The sequence below is a fragment of the Stegostoma tigrinum genome, chromosome 13 (genome assembly GCF_030684315.1).
Source record: "Stegostoma tigrinum isolate sSteTig4 chromosome 13, sSteTig4.hap1, whole genome shotgun sequence".
In the NCBI taxonomy this organism is placed as follows: domain Eukaryota; kingdom Metazoa; phylum Chordata; class Chondrichthyes; order Orectolobiformes; family Stegostomatidae; genus Stegostoma; species Stegostoma tigrinum.
In genome coordinates this window covers 78498459-78519804 of record NC_081366.1, presented here as the reverse complement: position 1 = coordinate 78519804, position 21346 = coordinate 78498459, and the positions used below count along the sequence as shown (strand labels likewise).

Below are 21346 nucleotides of genomic sequence, written 5' to 3'. Positions count from 1 at the left end.
ATAATTTGATTTCTAATAATGGGTAGTGAGTAGGCAAGCTTTCACAGCTGTTTGTTTTTCATTAGCAACATTCCAGAGACAAGTAAACTAGATATTAAAAGAGATTATAATACCTTTTATTTCCCAATAGTTGCAGGAACTGCACAATACTGTTCTGTTGGGAGTTCAAGGTAACATAAACATGGTTCAATCCCCCAGCATGGATTAGTGAAACTGTTTTATAGGTCATCAAAAAAATGTACAGCAGGATACTGGAGTGATGAACCAGATCATTGTTGGTTCACCTTGTTTAGTTGATATCACTATCAATGGTGGTTTTTGTAAAGGCAGACCATTTACTTTCAGCATTCCAAAGGTTACAATAAGGTTTAACTATTAATCTAAACAAACGCACATTCGGTCAAAGGTAACAGGCTTGGTAACAGGACGATGAGCCCTGCTGTATCCAAGCCACAGGAAACAGAGTACATCCTACCTCCAGGAAACAGCTGCAATATTAGTTCATCACAGGTTCCAGTAGTGTGTTCAATGCCTACTTTAACACTTCGAGGTTTTAAACACAAACATCCATGTGCTGCCCTCAAAGACAAGGCAGACCTAATGCTCAATGCCTTGCCTTAAGTGAGGTAGTTAAAATCAACTGTGGTAATATGGGGTGCTTCACATTTTGAGGACAATGTTCACTTTGACCATGTTTGAGTGGAATTCATCAGTAGAAGATTCCTCATTCATTGCATATCCCCCGTCTAATTTTACTTTTCACCCAACGGAGTGGTCAACAAATGTACAGTTAGTTATTTTCTGGACGTAAGCAGAGTGAAAATTAGCCACTTTATCCCAGTGCACACGGTTAAAAGAAAATAAAGAATCAATCAGTTAGGATACCAGGTCAATGCTTGTGATCCTAGTGTTTAAACAAAATCTTTCATCATGAAGTACAGGAGATGTACATTACAGCTAGGTGGCTTAGTCTGCAGAATGTCACCATCTTGTGATGAATGGCACATCAACAGCCTAATGTCCTGGATCTTGCCTGTTCATCTTGAAAGAGCTAGTTAGTTGCCAGCGATTTCTACTTGGATAAACTTGTCAGTCTAATTGACAACTTCACTGTCCAGCCCCTCAGCCTGGAGCGGTCACAGATAAAACCTTCATCTTTCTGTTCCATACAAGAAACAACCACTGTTAGTTAGTTAGTTAGTTAATAATTTTAGATTTTATTAAGCACATACAAAATATTACTGGCAAATTAATATGGATAGTGTAGTGTGGTTTAGATTAGATTCCCCACAGTGTGGAAACAGGCCCTTCAGCCCAACAAGTCCACACCGCCCCTTGAAACATCCCACCCAGACCCATCCCCCTATAATCCACACACCCCTGAACACACGGGCAATTTAGCATGGCCGATCCACCTAGCCTGCACATCTTTGGACTGTGGGAGGAAACTGGAGCACCCGGAGGAAACCCATGCAGACACGGGGAGAACGTGCAAACTCCACACAGACAGTTGCCAGAGGCTGGAAGCGAACCTGGGTCCCTGGAGCTGTGAGGCTGAGCCACAGTGCCGCCCATTTTCTTTTAAGCAAGATGGTACCAGAATTACATAATGAACAACATTTATTTCAACTAATTTGTGCTATGTTCATTTGTAACTGTAAAATAAAGCAACTCAAAGCTGGCAGTGTCTTGCTAATGTGTTTGTTAACTAGAACTGGGAAGATTAGAGGGCAAGGTAGTGGTTAGTGTCTCATATAATAAAATGGTTATACACTATGATACTATACACAAGTCAGTTCAGGCAAAATCCTGATCTTAAGGAATGAAAATGCTTTTTACTCAGAAACGAATATCTTGAGTAGAGATATGTACAGGACATAATCTCCACATGGAGAACTCCTGTAGCACTGCCCACTATGTCTCCTAAAACCTGCAGGGAGCAACTTTAGCCAAAGTTTGAATCAAACTTGGAAGGATAGGGGAGCAGTTAATTGCAACAAATTTGGCAATTGTGTAGATCCTACAGGTGCTGGTTTCAGAACGAAAGCATAATTACAAAAACTCGACACAGAGAGTCTGACAGACAAGTAGTTTTTGTTTGCCTCATTGCTTTACTTTTAAATTATTATCTAATCCACCCAGTTCCCCTACCTGTGATGTGAACTCATGTAAACTTTAATCACGTGATGCTTCCTGTTGGACTGTGGTCAGCAAAGGACCAGGATATTCACAATACACCTTTGTACATAAATGTTCTTAAAGCCCCTAATAGGGCAGAGGGGAATCTCTTCTACAAACAGTGTCCCATTTAAATTGATGCTCAGTCACTCAATTTGGAGAAAGCTCACAATATCCAGTTCTTGAATATAATTATAAACATATGCATTCCGTTGAAAGAATCAAATATGTGCCAGTGTTCTTTCAACTGAATTATTTTTTCAGTCGATCTGGTTGAACATTTGCACTTTTTGTTGGTGGATATCAGTCACTGGTAGGAAAACCTTCACACTATGATGCGACATCCTCCGAATCCCACCACTGTGCATGACATTCGACTTGTGTCTTCAGTCACCTGCACTTTTCCTATAATCAGTAGCACGTTTGAAATGCCAGTCACTGCCTCACACAGGTTGCTGTTCTACACTGATCTGCCTCCTTGTAAGCAGCGCTGCTTACAATCAGAGAAATATAGTATGCGCTATCTGCATAAGCGGTTCATACCGTAACTAGTCGGGCTGCCAGATGGACAAGATACATGTCTTGTTGTGTTCTAAACAGTGGCAATTCAGTCATACTCTTAATTTTAAACATTACCACAAGTTTGCAGCTGAGAGAATGCTAACCTGGTTGTTGCAATAACTGCTCTAAAACTTACTTTGCTCCAGGGTGCACAGTGAGATCAACTGACCTGTGCTTTGAAACGGCCTACAAAATTAAAATTTCAAGTGCCAATGAGGAAGTAAACAGCGTTGGGTGCCCAAAGACTGCACTGGCGGCAAAGTCCCAAAATTTAAAACATTTGTCCAACAACTGCCCCAACGATGCTCAGCACAGTTACAGGATAATGGACTCAAAACATCCCCAGTGAGAAAGCAACTTTAAACAAGACAAAACCAACAGTTACGTGTAGCTGACCAGAATAACTGGTCACCTTGAGTCAAGGGTTAGGGTCATAGTGCATACTGCTGCGTAGGACTAAGAGGCCAGAGTGATCGAGAAATTTAAATGGTGGCATATGACAGTGAAACGCAAAACAATGTGCCATTACAAAAGGTGGACCCCTGTCAACTCATTTCGTAATCCAGCTGTCAAACTGTATCAGCTTGAAATTATAGGCCTTCTTACTTTTCTTGAAGCCCAGGTGAGGTATTCTGGCGATGGGAGTGTTGCGATCACACATAAAATTATACAAAGCCTTCAGGAAGCATTGCTCTGCAGAAAGGAGGTCATTTTGTTCAGCTGGCTGATCTGCTTCTGCACTTGCAGCTGCCATCGTTTCTGATCCAACTTTGTTCTGGAAGGAAAAATGATCACACAATAAATTCAAGAGCAAAAAGCACAGAATTATCCTGTCTGAAGAACGCCATGGTAATGGGGAAGGGTTTTGCAGTCTGGAATGTCTCAACTTCTGACAGACTCTTATTCAATAACATGGCAACCCATATGGAATAAGGGCATTATGGTGCTAAGTGGGGTTAACTATCAAGATTCTTCTAAGGAAAGGCATTCTTCATGTAAACCTTGTGTTACTCAGTGGTTTTACTAACTGGATCTTATGATCGGATTTATCTAGCTGCCTTGCACAGAATGGTAAACAGGCACCAACTCTGCAGAGGTTCAACGATTTATGCCAAATTACTCACAATAACACTCATGGCGTACTCAGAACCAACCAAATGCTTTTAAAGGTCAATCAATGTTCAGAAGCTGAAGGAACGTACAAAATAAAAACGTTAACTGCTTGTACGGCCACTGTATAACTAACCTCTCAAATATGGACCAACACATGGTGCTAGAGCTAATATTGAGGAGGCAGAGTATTTCATTCTATCATACAGCTCTATGGGGAAGTCCAGACGATGTTCCCCCAACATATCTCAATTTCGATTAAACAAACACATGGAAGTTCATGCAACAAATTTAAGGATAGTTCAGTTAATCTTTTTCCTTCCAAGTCAAATGTTCATTCCTCAAGGTGAATTAAATGAGGGAAAAAAAATGTCAGGGCTGCAGCACGCTATCTGGCAGGGTTGGGACAGGAGGTCGATGGGGATCAGAGTCTCGCACTGAGGTTCTTTTCAGTACAAGAGAGAAAGAAATCCAAGATAGTGCCAGCATGGTAGGTAGGAGCTTGTCTGCTCCAGGCCAATGGCATTGTTTTTTTCTATCTACATTTTGTCTTTTTTCATCATCTTCGAGGCCAGAGTGGCATCAGTGGCAGTGGCTGCAGCGTCGGGGCCGGGGCCAGGGCCCGGACTCGGGGCGGCATCAGCAAGGCAGTGACAGCAGCAGAGCTGGGGTCCCCTGGGGCATTGACATTGTCACTGTCATTGCTGTTCCTGGAGCAGGGCTCCCTGAGACCAGAATACCTTACAGAAGTCCTGAAGTTGCACTTGAGACCCCAATTTGAACAGAACACAAACTCTTATTTAAGTAATTTCTTTTTATCCTTAGTTTTATCCGAGAGTGGTGGAGCGTCTTGTGAAAAGGAAGAAGGTAGCTTACATAAGGTGGAGGAAGCTAGGGTCAAGTTCAGCTAGAGAGGATTACACGCAGGCAAGGAAGGAGCTCAAAAGTGGTCTGAGGAGAGCCAGGAGGGGGCACGAGAAAGGCTTGGCAGAACGGATTAGGGAAAACACAAAGGCATTTTACACTTATGTGAGGAATAAGAGAATGATCAAAGAAAGAGTAGGGCCGATCAGGGATAGCATAGGGAACTTGTGTGTGGAGTCTGAGGAGGTAGGGGAAGCCCTAAATGAGTTTTTTGCTTCTGTCTTTACAAAAGAAACGAACTTTGTAGTGAACGAAACCTTTGAAGAGCAGGTGTGCATGCTGGAATGGATAGAGATAGAAGATGCTGATGTGCTGAAACTTTTGTCAAACATTAAGATTGACAAGTCGCCAGGCCCGGACCAGATTTATCCTCGGCTGCTTTGGGAAACGAGAAATGCAATTGCTTCACCACTTGCGAGGATCTTTGCATCCTCGCTCTCCACTGGAGTCGCACCCGAGGACTGGAGAGAGGCAAATGTAATTCCTCTCTTCAAGAAAGGAAATAGGGAAATCCCCGGCAATTACAGACCAGTAAGTCTCACGTCTGTCGTCTGCAAGGTGTTAGAAAGGATTCTGAGGGATAGGATTTATGACCATCTGGAAGAGCATGGCTTGATCAAATACAGTCAACACGGCTTTGTGAGGGGTAGGTCGTGCCTCAGAAACCTTATCAAGTTTTTTGAGGACGTGACTAGAAAAGTTGATGAGGGTTGAGCTGTGGATGTGGTGTATATGGACTTCAGCAAGGCATTTGATAAAGGTTCCCCATGGTAGGCTCATTCAGAAGGTCAGGAGGAATGGGATACAGGGGAACTTAGCTGTCTGGATACAGAATTGGCTAGCCAACAGAAGACAGCGAGTGGTAGTAGAAGGAAAATATTCTGCCTGGAAATCAGTGGTGAGTGGGGTTCCACAGGGCTCTGCCCTTGGGCCTCCACTGTTTGTAATTTTTATTAATGACTTGGATGAGGGGATTGAAGGATGGATCAGCAGGTTTGCAGACGACACAAAGGTCGGAGGTGTCGTTGACAGTATAGAGGGCTGTTGTAGGCTGCAGCGGGACATTGACAGGATGCAGAGATGGGCTGAGAGGTGGCAGATGGAGTTCAACCTGGATAAATGCGAGGTGATGCATTTTGGAAGGTCGAATTTGAAAGCCGAGTACAGGATTAAGGATAGGATTCTTGGCAGTGTGGAGGAACAGAGGGATCTTGGTGCGTAGATACATAGATCCCTTAAAATGGCCACCCAAGTGGACAGGGTTGTGAAGAAAGCATATGGTGTTTTGGCTTTCATTAACAGGGGGAATGAGTTTAAGAGTCATGAGATCTTGTTGCAGCTCTATAAAACTTTGGTTAGACCGCACTTGGAATACTGCGTCCAGTTCTGGTCGCCCTGTTATAGGAAAGATGTGGATGCTTTGGAGAGGGTTCAGAGGAGGTTTACCAGGATGCTGCCTGGACTGGAGGGCTTATCTTATGAAGAGAGGTTGACTGAGCTCGGTGTCTTTTCATTGGAGAAAAAGGAGGAGGAGAGGGGACCTAATTGAGGTATACATGATAATGAGAGGCATAGATAGAGTTGATAGCCAGAGACTATTTCCCAGGGCAGAAATGGCTAGCACGAGGGGTCATAGTTTTAAGCTGGTTGGAGGAAAGTATCGAAGGGATGTCAGAGGCGGGTTCTTTACACAGAGAATTGTGAGAGCATGGAATGCGTTGCCAGCAGCAGTTGTGAAAGCAAGGTCATTGGAGACATTTAAGAGACTGCTGGACATGCATATGGTCACAGAAATTTGAGGGTGCATACATGAGGATCAATGGTCGGCACAACATTGTGGGCTGAAGGGCCTGTTCTGTGCTGTACTGTTCTATGTTCTATGTTCTATGTTCTAAACTCAAGATGGCACGGATTGTGGCAATAAAACACTTCTCACTATATCTATCTTCAAGTTCTATGTTACAATAAGTCATTCAACAAATGAAAAAAAAACAAACATTCATTCAAAATGAAGGCAAATAAAATCAGATATGATTTATGTCCTTAAAAGCAGCTGGTGTTTCAAACCGGTCCAACAAAATCACGGAACAAAGACAGACCTGTTCCACAATCATTACACCACCTATTTTCCTGTAAGGACAATCGAGGAATGTATGACCCAGCAATGTAGAATAACAGGAAATGTAAATTGCAGAATTCAATTATTTATTCACCCAGCTCTTACTCCCTCAAGTCTCAATATTTTGTCACTTCTCAGCATTGTGCAACATTTAATATCTGGGCATAGCTGGAACAGCTATAATACTACTTGACTGCAGAAGGCTTTGTGGTCAAATCCAGATCTGCCCCAACAAGGGGAACAGAGCATTCACTCAACCCTGAAAAAACACATCAGGCAACTACTCTATGGCTCCATCTCACTTGCTTTCTCAGGTCTCTGATTCACTCCCTGCGTCAGCTGGCCTCAAGCCCCCTTCTAATTAATGCCCACTCTCTTTTTGTTTAGAAGTCACTCAAAGGATGTGGGGATTATTGACAAGAGCAGCATTCAATGGCCACTTTCAATTGAGAAGCAGTAGCGAGCGGCATCAGGGTGTAGGCACACCCACAGTGCCATCAGGCAAGGAGTTCCTGAATTTGACCCAGTGGCAATAAATAAATGGCAACACATTTCTAAGTCAGGATGGTGTATATGAGTAAAAGGGGAAACATCATAGCCTGGAATTTGCATAGACCAACCACTCTTGCTCTTCTAGGCAGTGGAGAATACAGGTTTGGAAGGTGCTGCTAAAGAACCCTTGGTGAGCTTCTGTACTGTATTTTGTATACGGTCAATGATTGAAGGGAGGGAATGTTTAATGTTGTGGTTGGAGTGCCAGTCAAGCAAGCTTCAGCATTCACCCCAAAAATACAACTCCAAGAAGCAAAAGGACATTCTTGTGGAGCTGTTGGTCAAGCTGATGGCTGCAGAGTATCCTGCCTTTGGCCTCCTCTTGTTGTCACAAGGAAACAAGTGTAGGACTGATTCAGTAGGTGGAAACGCAAGATAGGGATTCATGTAGCTACAGCACAAAAACACCATGAACTTCAGAAAGTATCTGACTTAAAATGCAGTTAAAAATACATTCATGGCTCATTTTTCTGTTCAGTTCCAAGGGCAAAAAACATTTATCAGTATAACCTGTCTATCGAGACTATCAATTTCATCACTAAAATACCGAGGCACCCATTAGGTGAAGGGGGCACGACTAATCACCAAAAAAAAAACCCAAACCAAAACCTCAAAAGTCATTTTATTTGGAATTATTCAATGACATTCCTTGGTTTGGTGATATACTGCAGCAATCCCCTCCAGCCTTTGATCTCTAGTGCTCATGGCGCTTCCTAGTGGATAATCTACAGGGAGCAGTCCAGCAAGAGGTCATCTGCCAAAACCTCTCTGCGCCTCAAACAGATTCTGTCTTTATCATCCTGCTGCTGAAATCTCTTATGTCACTCCTAAAGTTAGTTTTCCAAATATAATTTGCTGACTTTCCACCATTTGTATCCTATCTTGTGTTCTGCTTGCTTCTGTAGCCTCTATCATAAGACACAAGACACAGAAGCACAAGAAGGTCATTCTATCAACCAAGTCCATCCATCACAACGAGATTATAACTGGTTGGATAATCTTCAATTCTATTCTCCATTATGGCCTAGCTGCTCTCACAATAACTTTCTGGCCTCCTTAAATCAATGAAGTCTTCGGCTACCTTGCACCTAAAACTCTAGAATTCCCCTTCCTCAGATCTAGCTCCAAACTTTCACAGCCCTTAGGACACTTTGTTAATTTAATACATAGAAGTTGCTGCTGAGCCCTTCACAAAATCATCCAGCAAGAAGGAATTTGCATCTTTATTGCACCCTTTACATCGTCATAACATCCCCAAGATCTTTATGGCACTAATACACTTTCTGTTTATGTGATGTCACTGGTGTTTCGTAGGTAGTCATTATGTTGGCCAAGTGAGGTTACTTCGTCAGGAGAATTCACAAGCCCTTCAAGTAATATCACAAGATTTTCAAAATCCATTCAGCAGGCAACCGGTGCCTTGGGTTAATGTCTCACTGAAATGATGGTCCATGTCAATGCTCTACCACTGCGATCCTGCACTGGAAACTACCAGTCTAGATGGAGTGCTAAAGTGCATTGTATTCAGATGTAGGTACGATAACGCTACCACATTTAACACCGGTTAAATCAATTTCTGTCTCCCAAAGATGAGATCTGTTATAAAATCATACAATCCCTGCAGTGCAGATAGAGGCCATTTGGTACACCAACTCTGCACAGACCCTCTTAAGGGCATCCCTCTTTATCCCTGTAACACTACATTTACTGCACTTAACCCATCTAACCTGTACATTGCAGGCAAATTAGCGTGGCCAATCCACCCTAGCCTGCACAGGACCACGGGGAGGAAACCAGAGAACCTGGGGGAAACCCACACAGACACAGGGAGAATGGATGGGAGTTTGCTCGCTGAGCTGGAAGGTTAGTTTTCAGACGTTTCGTCACCACTCCAGGTAACATCATTAGTGAGCCTCCGGTGAAGCGCTGGTGTCATGTCCCACTTTCTATTTATCTGTTTAGGTTTCCTTGCGTTGGTGATGTCATTTCCTGCATTTGTGATGTCACTTCCTGTTCTCTGAGAGAATGTGCAAACTCCACACACAGTCGGCCGAAGGGTGGAATCAAACCCGGGTCTCTGGTGCTGTGAGGCATCAGCCTAACCACTGAGCCACATTAAAGTTGGTGCATAATACCTGGTCTACCACAAAAAAAAATCGAGATGTAAACGCTGAAGCTGAGATTCAAATTCCTGAAACACGGTATGACACACAGGCATTCATTGATGGAAACTGCAAAACCACCTCCTTATAACACTTCCAGATTGTGCCACAGGAAGATCACTAACGCATTCCATGCTGTAACAGAAATTTACTCCAGCATATCTAGGCATGGCTCGGTAAATTGCAGGTGACCAAACAACACCAGTACGGAGAGGATCAAAGGGAATCAAAACTAGATCTCTTTGGGTCAAGGTGGTTCCAAGATGATACACCTCCGAGAGGAGGTCAGATTTAATAATCCAATAAATCAAGTTAGGCAGGCTCACAGTAAGTAGATTACTGTTACCTCTGGACCATGTAATGAACCACCCGTGCAGTTTTCAAAAAGCTCAGCTTTTGGAGACAATCCCATGGCCGAAAGCAAAACAAAACTAAGTCAACCCTGGCAAAGGAATTTGCAATTTAATTTTTCTGACTGAGAAGCAACCTGGGTAACTAAGAAATGTCAGCAGCAGCCAACTCGGGCAGAGGTCTTAGTTTCAGCTGCAGAAGAACTTACACAGAACATCTAGTGCTCAGGAGAAGTAACCAAAAAGAACACAGATCTCTTGCTGAAGTGATGGGGCAGCCACAGCTCTAAGAAAGGTAACTGTAATCTAAATAGCTTAGGCACACAATACAGCTGACAGTTTTACCAGAAGTGACCAAACCATGAAGTGGGACTTTTAAAAAGAAGCTCTGAAAGGCTGTATCATCAGGACTACTGTGACCTGAGGGAGGGAGAGTACACCTGGTTTGGTTTTAATTACATCCAGAGACCTCAGTTAAAATGTGTTCAAAGTCAGAACTGGAATCTTTCACATGAGATATTAAACCAACACCTTCTTAGGCAGAGACAAAATATCCCACAACATTTCAAAGGAAGGCGGCTGAATTCTTCATGGTATGCTGCCCAATAATTATCTTTCCATCAACATTAGTAAGACAGAGTGCCCAGTCATTATCCACCGTGTCTGTGTGACTCCCATATTTCCAAATTCCAACAGTGATGACCCTTCAATTTCTGCGGAGGACGTTGGGGCATCCCATAAACGCTACTGCATCATAAGGTATTTACTTGCCTGATTAGTTTGCATCAACCTTGTCAAGACACCGAGCTATCATTTCCTCGCCACCATGAAATACGACAAATCCAATATCAGAAATAATCAACGATGTACAGCACTAGAACAAATCTGATCAAAGGTTCCAAGCGAATGGCTTCGTCACAAACAAATAGTGGAGCATCTATCAGTAGAGACACCGGCATGTGGGGTCAAGATCTTAGTTTGCAAACCAGACAAAGTATCATGAACCAAGCCCCAACAATGGGCCACTGCCAATGATGCCAGTTCACTAACCTTCTCTTCCTTGACATCCAATTGGCAGGGCCATTGGTTCTCCCGTGACAAGCTCTCGTCACTCTTTCTGCATGTCGATTTCTTCTTTTTTCGAGATCGTCCTTTGATACGGGCTGCTGCCAGGAAGCAGAAAAGACACACAAAAGTATCAGTGGCAAGTCGCTGCTGTATCTTTACATCATTGCCCCAGAGGTGAAGCACAAGATTCTCCCCCCACCGCCTTTTATCTCCCCAAATATGGGTTTTGGCTTGGGTCCAACTAAATGTACCCGATGACTGCTCAACAAGGCAATGACATTTGCTTGATATTCCACACCGCCCCCTCCTTTCTGTATTTTTTTGTGGTGTGAGATGTAATTTCAATACTTAAAACAAAAATCACAGTTCAACCAACTGTCCTCAGGCCATTTACCAGGTATTCCTAGAATTACAGAACATCAGGAAGTAAATAATGTGAACAGTGCCAACACACTGAACCATCTCGTTGCACATCAAATAGGTCCTGATATATACACTAACACCAAGTTATAAGCATTCAGTCCCAAATTCAGCCCACCCTGCCACCCAGCCACAAGCTAACAACCAACAATAACCACCATGGAAGTTGTCAGAAAGACTGGGAATTAAAGCTTTCTTTTGGGGTTGCTTAATTCAAATTTTGATTATGTTATGACAATGAAATGCAAAAAAAAGAGTATATGCAAACACTGACCCTTATCTACACTCCAGTCAGTATCAGCTTGTCAACACATGCATTCTGCCCATGACCAACCCCCACTGCCTTTGTCCCTCAAAGCTGAATGCCTGACTACAAGCTGTATGTTTACGCGAGTCGGTTTGTGCAGCAAAACTAATTTAATTCAAATGGCAAATCCAACAGAAAACCCTCACTCTCCTAATCAGTTATATTTCATTTAAGTATGTCAAAATGAGAGGGGACAGAAAAGCAAATAATCACGATAAAAATCTGCATCAAATCATACACAAAAATGCTGCCAATATCATTCTGCTTCTGTACTTCCAATTATCTTCAGCAATTACGATTCCACTTCCAAGTAACTATTTATCATTCTAATACCATTAAAAACAAATTTGAGTCATTTGGCAGCCACAGGACACTAATTATAGAGGTTACGTATTCATTTCTGCATGCTTGGAATTTGAAATTAATCTTGCATCACTCCCCATCTTTTTTCAATTAGATGGTTTAAGACTCCTTTATGTATTTTGATGCTAAAAATATTTTACACACCTTGTTTTATTTGAAGTTGGTTATTTTTGCAAACTTCCTCTCTGCTACAGCATGATAACTATTCCTTCCTGTAAAAATTGTTTCCTTCACCTCATATTAGCCGGGAGAGTTTTATGTTGTTCTCTTTACATTTGGAATTTCACAACCCTTTATAAATAATTAACGTACAACCGACTATGATACTTACAATTTTACATTTGATCAGCCGATGCTGATCAGCCAGAGTCCACTCTGTGCCAATACAAATTCCATTCAGTCCCAAAGAATATTGCCCAGAATTGGGGCTGCCGTAACAATAGCAGTATTATAGCAGTATGCTTAAGGAGCAGCTCTGGATAGTTCCTTGTTCCTCAGTCTGCTGTTTACTGTCTCATAAGCACTGTAACCCTGCCCTTGCACACGCTCACTGATATCCTCCCAAATTACATGCACATACCAAAGCATCCAATTGAAATCACCTCTGAAACTGCGACCGATCAGGCAAGTCATTTCCAGGACGCAACAAACCAGTGGCTTCCTGCACATCTCTTAGCCAATAAGAACAATTTGTGGTTTTTTTTTAAAAAGTGGCATCTTGTCCAAATATTTGGAATGATTTAAATTTGCTTTATCCCATCTAATAGATCTCTACGCTGTGCCTGACAGAGTGGTGTCATGTTTCCCACTATCTGATCTTGAGGGGAAAAAGTGTGTTTTCAGTTGGGGTTAAATGAACTGTCAAACTGCAGCCATTTACCATTTTAAATAATTTATTGGCTCTTACAGGAATCCTGGGGCTCTTACGTTATTACCATCACATTCCATCTAACTAGAACCATTCCCAGTCTCTCTGTACCAACTCAAACCAGTTTATTTCTGATCTTAATAAACAATTATTGTATTAGAATGGCTTTACAGTCACCAAGACATTTTCAAATGCTTAAAACATGGGGATTACAACAGGCAAACAATACTCCCAGCTTCAACCACTCATTATTAACTTTAAACACACTACTGTCTTCATGAACTTACAAGAATTTGTAATGATTGTAATAAAAAAAATCTAAAATCCAAAATAACACCCTTCCCTTCACAAAAGAGGATCAATGTTCTTCATTAAAACCTTAAGCCTCAGTGTAGCTCCTGCGATCAGGGTCAATTCGTTAGTACGAATCAAACCTCACACGTCAGTACTGGTTAACTTAATGACAGTTCACTTTTACTGCAGTGAACAAAGGAAACACACAGTCTTCAAATGATTTTCTTCAGTCGGAGACTAAAAAAAAACTGGCTTTTAACAGGACGACTCCAGGTACTACGTACTTTAATAATTGTAGGTTGCTCCTCCTGCAGGTAAAGTTGAAGGGTCTGCCATCAGCACAAATGGATTGAATTATTAACTTCACTTCAGTGGATGTCGATCATGCACAAATTTCAGGACACTGAATGAGAACAAATTCCAAACCATTTTATCTTCACCCACTGTTTGCAGTCTTGCTACATGATGCAGCAGATCCGAGATAAAGTGGAAAGGAACTGAAAATCCAAAATCAACTTATCTAATGCTCCTCACAGCTAACAGCATCGAGCTCACCCAGATTGGGCCAAGTTGTACAGGCCATTTTCCTCAAAGTCAGCTTCCATTAAACAATCCATGAACTTCCAGACAGGCTAGAATGTCAGAAACTTCACCAAAATGTTATCACATAACAATTTCCAACTGACTAAAATATAATCTTCAGAAAATGACTCAGCAGACTTGGGTTGGGTTGAACTGCCTTAATTCAACATTTACCAGTGAACATTTCACCAGCAAGTATTGGTCTTAAGACCATGTGGAATCAACAAGGTATATATGAAATGGTCATCAGAACTGACAATCTGGATGCTCTGATGCAACAAGGCATAGGGGAGTAAAGAGGCAAATACACACCGTGAGTAACAGCACTTCACAAACTTACACAGAGCTCGACTGATGGTCAGGTAGGTGAGGACATGTTAGTGAGCATTGTGAGGCCAAAAGTTCTCACCTCTGATTTTTTGCTGAATTATGTAAAATGTGTTGGGGCAACATGAGGGTGCAGTCGGTAGGGAAGTAGAACTACCATTGGGTTCCTGTTTCAATTCCTTAAACAGATCTATCTCGTTCTATAGATTGGAAGAACATTTCCCAGTGGTTTACTCGTTGCACATCAATTGAAAGGTTCTATTCCCCAAAGGGTCCGGCTGCCCCTTCAGTGTCTGCACCCAAAAGCACCAAAATAGCAGATATCAAACAAACAGGGAGAGATCCATTCAAAGTGAAGGGGTCCAAGTAAAGGTAAGTATTTTAGGTCACTGGGTTAGAGTTCTTTTTTTAAATAAAAAAATTTGCCCAGAGCTCTAGTATTAGCTAAATGATTCTTTTGCCTTCAACTGAAAATAAAATACCAGAAACAATTATTTGTAAACGAGGCAGGGCAGCATTGCCTACACATCTTGGCCATGTGGAAATGCCAAAACATTTTGGAGAAGCTGAATCACAACAGCATCTGATGAGTTTTTTTTCCCTCCAACAGGCATATTTTAACAGATGCAGCAGTGTTAATGCTGTCTCTCTCAATGGAAGAAATGGACATGGACATGGACATTCTGACAATAACGAATCCAACAGATGTTTAGTCCATCTAACTTTTATCCACAAACATTTGGTATTAGAGGAACAATGAGGAACATGTTACCAGTAGCGGGTCATGCTTCATGGAGTCCCAGATAAAGGAAGCATGAGGCCATTATACCCGCAGGTCAGATTCTTGGGCATGGTGATCGATGTCATGATCACGTCTCTTAAAAGCACACTAACGTAAGACCATGAGATAGAACACAACAGCGTCACACAGCACATACGTAGATCTGAGCGTGTTCAGACACGCATGGGCACACATTCCGCAGAATGTGACAGCATGACAACACGGCTGACTAGAAGATAGATTAGGCAAAACAGGAATCAGTGCGGAAAACTCTTGGGAACACATGTCATCAATAGGGGTAGAAGCTGAGAATTTGACAAGAATGGGAAGACAGGGCTTTCCACCTCTGGGTCTTTTGTGACTTAAACTGCATTAACCACATGCAACAACTGAAAACAGTTTAAAATAAATAAGTACCAGATCCTGACTTTTGAAACACCGCAATTTAGTCTCAAATATAACTTTTATGGTGACACTACACAATGTAATGTAATGCCACTTTAATTATATAAGTGTACAATCCAATCAGCAGGAACATTCAATGATTTGAGGTGAAATGATGATAGTCATTAATTCATGAGGAACGATTGTATTTCATTTTTATTATGTATTAGAGATTATCCCTCAACACCTGACAGTCTACAGCAAACAAAAAAAAATCCATTCAATACAGTACAGACACTGTTTCATACAAAGGCATCATAAATTTGTTTCTCACTACTCTGCATGAAACATTATTTCAAAAAGAAAATAAAGGCGGAAATAGAACTAGTGACTTTTACAATCTCAATACATGCTAGCTTTCATGATGTACATTTTCAAAGTAGTCCCTGTTATAAATGTAGGAAACATGACAACCAGTTTCCACATAGCAAACACCCTCAGACAGCATGGCGACAATAATCTGACCATCAGTTTTTGAGAAATTGTTCGGAGATAAGTGTTAGCTGGGACACAAGTGCTAACACTCTTATTCTTCAGAAAATAGCAAATTGGGATCCTGTACACCAACTTTACAGCATGCGTGGATTTTGACTGAACCCTTTTCAAAAAGGACTTTCTCAACACTGCATTTCTGAGTGCAGGAATTCGAAATGGGAACTGAACTCACAAACATCTGACTCAGAGATGACAGTATTACCAACAGAGTCACAGAGTCATGCAGCACAGAAACAGACCCTTTAGCTCAATCTAATCCACACTGTCCACATTCCCAAACCAAACTAGTCCCACTTGCCTGTATTTGGCCCATATCCCTTCAAATCTTCCCTATTCATGTACTTATCCAAATGTCTTTTAAATATTGTAATTGTACCTGCATCCACCGCTAGCCGCTGAGAGATATTGTATTATGATTTGTTTTACCAACTCACTCACAAGCACTTTGTTTACTATATAGTGTATTTCCATAAAACCACATTAAAGTAAATTAAACCTCCCTTCCAAGCCATTACAGCTTCTTTATACCTTTCAATTCTTATTGGCCCCATACCGCAAGCAGTGTTTAGACCTATTTCTGCATCAAAGGCCACCCCCGAATAAATGTTAATACTGTAACCTACTCAGAACAATGCCATCCCTGCCAGCGTGTCTCCATTTCTCAATCGAAACTATGAAAAGATTATAATATCAATTAGCCCTTAGCGATTGTCTCTCGAGACCCGAATAGGTTGCCAAGCATCAAACCGTTTCCTCCACTCATGTGCACTTCTTAAGCAGGGCCACTATCCCCTTTAAGACACTTACTATTAAACAGTGCTTTTGTGAAACTGCATGAATGTGTAGGATCTGTCAAAACCAGCAACAGTAGATGAAATCTCACGACCCAGCTGCGGGAGATCAGTTTAACACCCTCTTTACTTCTATTTAGAACACATATAATTTGTCACTTATTTAGATTGTATAGGTCTAGTATTTTTTTCTCTAACATTACTAACTTTAAAGACAAAAGGACTAACGCCTCTTAATTATGCAAACTCAGACCGGACAAACATTCTAATCCCATCAGGAGTAACAGCCAGCATTCAGCAAGTGGTCAAACTATCTCCTGCTTCCTCAGGACAGATGTCACACAAACTTGTGCACAATAGATGCAACTACGTGACACCACAGTACTAAAATTTTTAATGTATGTAAAAAATATGTATTAAAGAGGCTACTGTAAAACTGTACTTTGGATTCCATCACCGCCTCGAACTATGCCACTACAGATGGTCAATAAAAAGAGGCTATTTCGGCACTCACTGATCTCAGTCGCTATTGAACACTATCCCACACCACTCACTGTGTGTAAAAAAGGTTGCCCCTCATGTACTTTTTAAATCTCTCTCCTCTCAACTTAAACATGCGCCCCCTCATTTGGAACTCCCCCACCCTAGGGAAAAGACCTTTGCTATTCACTTATCTCTCATGAATTTATAAATCTCTAAGGTCACTCTTCAACTCCATCTAAGAAGGAACATATCAATTAGCACTGTTGCATCACAGCAGCAGGGACCTGGGGTTGATTCCACCCTCAGGCGATTGGCTGTGTGAATTTTTACATGTTCTCCCTGTGACAGCGTGGGTTTCCTCCACGTGCTCCTGTTTCCTCCCACAGTCCAAAGATTTGCAGAGTAGGAGGACTGGCCATGCTAAATTGCCCGCAGTGTCTTGGAATGTGCAGGCTGGCTGGATTAGCCATGGAAATGCAGAGTTATGGGCACAGGGTGGGGAAAAGGGTCTTCACAAGGTCAGCGCAGACCTAACGAGCAGACTGACCTCTTTCTACACTGTAGAAATTCTATGATTCTAATGATATTGACTGTGAACAGATAGGAAGTAGTTTACAATAATGTTATTTAACATGGAATAGTGAGGGGCAAAGAGACAAGGGCAGAAATCACAGACACCAGAACTGCACTTACCAGGGCTCTGTAGCCCCTAACCAGAGCAGAATGCGCCCTCCAGAATGCTAGGCACTGATTATTCCAATGTCCTTCTATCATGGGCCCTGGTTAGAATGGGATTAGGCTGCTCTGTCCCACTGAAACATTCATCTCATTTCCGCCCAAGTCTTGTTTTATGGTTTAATTCAGATAATAAATCAATGATCTCACTGAGATTTTACACAACTGTTAAGCTATTTTGGGGATGTGGGTGTTGTTGGCAGGGACAGCGTTTGTTACTTCATCCCCAATTGCCCCTAAACGGAGAGGCTTGCAGAGGTTTTTCAGAGGGCAGTTATAAGTCCATCACATTGCTGTGGGGTTGGGATCACACACAGGCCAGATGAGAATGACAGCCTTTCTACCATTAAATGAAGCAGATGGGGTTGTACAACAGCAGTTAGTCACCGTGGCCCTCTTGTGGTGTGGTGGTGATGTCCCTGCCCCTGGACTGGGAGGTCCAGGTTCAAGTCCCACCTGCTCCAAAGGTCAGTGATGACATCGCTGAAGACGTCACCAATACTAAGTCTAGCTTTCAGTTCCACAGTGATCATCTGAATTTAAATACCGCCATGTGGGGATCTGAGCATGTGTCCTCAGAGCATTAGCTTTGACCTTTGGACTATAACCGCTGACATTACAATTGGGTAACCGACTCCCCAGTACTCAAGCAATGATCAAAGAAACATTTTTAGGTGATGAAGCATTTGTAAGAAACACAGAAAAGGAGAACTACAAGATTTGCAACATTTTGAACTTTGGTAAAACCAAAGAAGTGATTCATACCTCAAAAAAAAGCACTGAAAAATTCAATCATAAAAAGGGCTGACTGGCAATCACAGCACAGCCAAATGTAAGCATTCTTGAATTAGGGTTTTTGTGATGTAGCGGTAGTGTCCCTACCCCTGAGCCAGGAGGCCATGGTTCAAGTCCCACCTGCTCCAGAGGTGTGAGGTATCAGGTCATTTAATATCTCCACGTATTTAGGACGCAGGTGGAAGGTGCAATAGGAAAAAGAACAGTTATTGTGAAACAAGTATTTATTAAACTGAAGAAATAAGACAAGTGACAAGTGTTATCTTGGATGCAGAAGACACTTGGCCCTTACACAAAGAGTCCAACTTGTGAAGCTGCTTTGAAATATAGGTGTGGAGAAGAATGGAAGCATTAAATGGACAGAAAACATAGCAAATGATCAAATCTGAGAACACTGAATGAACAAAGAAAACTGCTGGACATGTTAAGAAAAAGCCAGAGAATCAATTTATCACATTTTTTTAAAAGAAGAAACTGACTTGTAAAGAGAGATGTTATGGGCATAAACTTTCAAAGAAAGAAAGAGAGAAGGGAAGAGGTGTTAATGCTGGAGGATTTAAAAATTAAAAAGCAAGTTATTGGCAAATAGCAATACTGGCATAGGATAGTGTATCATGGAAAGGTTACCAAAAGCCAAGGAACTGCCTTTGGACACAGCACCCATGATGATGGTGATGATAAATCGCTGTACTTTGGCTGGGGATAAAAAGTTTATATAACTGCTTGGATGAAAGGATCTATAATGTCAATACAACAAAACTGCAACAGCTGGTCTTGGACATAGTCATAATGCAGGCATTTATAGAACCAAGGAGAAGTGAACAAGCAAGAACCCATTAAATGGTTTCACTGCAAATTACTTCACATGGATAGGAGCCACTCGAATGCCCAATGAACAAAAGCAATGTAATCTCCAGGATTATATTTAGCAAGTACACCAGAATGAATATACTGTGGGGGAAATGTGCACACAAACTGATACGACTCTTTGCTCAACTCATCACATGGAAGGAAATTCCAGAGGCAGAAATCTACAAAGGGCTGACTGGCAATCACAGCACAGCTGTGTGACCTCATTTACTGCAGGGCTTCATTTCACAAATCATTACCAACCGCCTGTGTAACACAGCTCGAAGTCAAACCATGAAACCAAATTTCTCTGTGGCATTTGTGCAAGCCTTTAGTTCTGGTTTTTTTTTATTTCCACTTTGGAAGTCTTCAGATACAGCGGTCAACTGCATTTGTTTAAATGTAGCAGACAGCAATTTGGGCGGGGTTTGGCATTTGTCACATGATGGGCAAAATGTTTCAGAATTTCTAGTTAATATACACACCTAGCTGGAAGAGGCAATTGGTCATTCTTTTGAGAAACAGACCGACATCTTTTGCATTGCAAAATTTGTGTATTTTGCCCTTCAGTTTCATACGTGGTTAGATCACACAGCTATATTCTCTCAGTTGTCAGGGGCAAATAATGAAACACAAATGAAAAATCTGAAATTGGCGATAATGGAGATGTTGAACTGCATCACTCATCTTCAGGTAATGTAGCAAGGCGTACAGCTCGATGAACACAGCAGGCCACGCAGCATCAGAGGAGCAGGAAAGTTGACGTTTCAGATCCAGACCCTTCTCACTCATCTTGAAGTGCTGGCCTTGTTAAAATGTCCTTTGCTGATTTCATTTTTGATTTGAGAAAATTTACTCAGCTTTTCTAAATTGAAATGTATGTTTCTAAAATCATATGCAACCAAGTCAAAGATGTGGAATTTACCAGAATTTGACAGCACAAATGCCATTTTTGGACCCAGCTGAACACCAGTCTCCCCATAGCCCTACCTCTCCCCTCCCCCAAAATTTGTCCATTAAGTTTCATCCTCTTAGAAAACTCACGATACTTTCCGTTCTTCTCTTTACCCAGTTCAAAAATATAACAACCCAACTGATCTTCCACGAAGATGTGGAGGTGCCTGTGTTGGACAGGGGCGGACACAGTCAGAACATATACAACATCAGACTTTATCCAACAGGTTTATTTAAAAATCACAAGCTTTCGAAGCGCCGCTCCTTTGTTGGGTGAAGTGGAGAGGGGCGCCCAGGCCCACGACATATAGGCGGAGAGATAATGGGAAGGTAATTCCAGGTAATTCTCCAAAGCACCTGACGAAAGAGCCGCACTCCGAAAGCTTGTGATTTTAAACAAACTTGTTGGACTATAGCCTGGTGTCATGTGATTTTTTTGAAGATGATATAAACCATGCGCTTGTTCTCAACCAGCACTGCTCAGGACAGAGAAAACCATTCCTCGACATTTAAGATTCACTGCGAGATCACACAGTTTCCATTCTGCGGCAGGGTTTGGGGGGGGGGGGGGGGGGCGCCGCGAGAAATCCCTCTGCAACTGGTTGACTGGCAGTAAACTAAAGAATGCCAGATACCGGAGCACGATTGTTCAAGCCTTAAAAATCTTGCCTTTGTGCCAAACATTTCCCAATCATGTGGTGTGCAGAAAAAGTCACAGTCCGAAAGCTCGATTCTGTATGACTCCTCTTCCTCTTAGCAAGTGCACAGATGTTGCCCCCTGCTGTTTAATTTCAGCACTACTACATGGGCAGGCAGAAAACAAAGGTGTACTAA

The 21346-nt window shown here is 42.0% G+C and overlaps 1 protein-coding gene across 3 annotated transcripts in view; it reads right to left on the bottom strand.

Moving 5' to 3' along the window:
* Positions 1 to 21346, bottom strand: part of LOC125458557 (AT-rich interactive domain-containing protein 5B-like) — a 90382-nt gene that overhangs the window by 32843 nt on the left and 36193 nt on the right. For 2 of the 3 annotated variants that reach the window (XM_048543944.2, XM_059650804.1), the window contains exons 6-7: positions 11007 to 11122; positions 3346 to 3514 (exon numbers count right to left, since the gene is read on the bottom strand). In XM_048543944.2, coding sequence (XP_048399901.1) covers positions 3346 to 3514; positions 11007 to 11122 — 285 coding nt within the window. The remainder of the gene's footprint in view (positions 1 to 3345; positions 3515 to 11006; positions 11123 to 21346) is intronic. The other variant, XM_048543945.2, reaches the window with a different exon arrangement.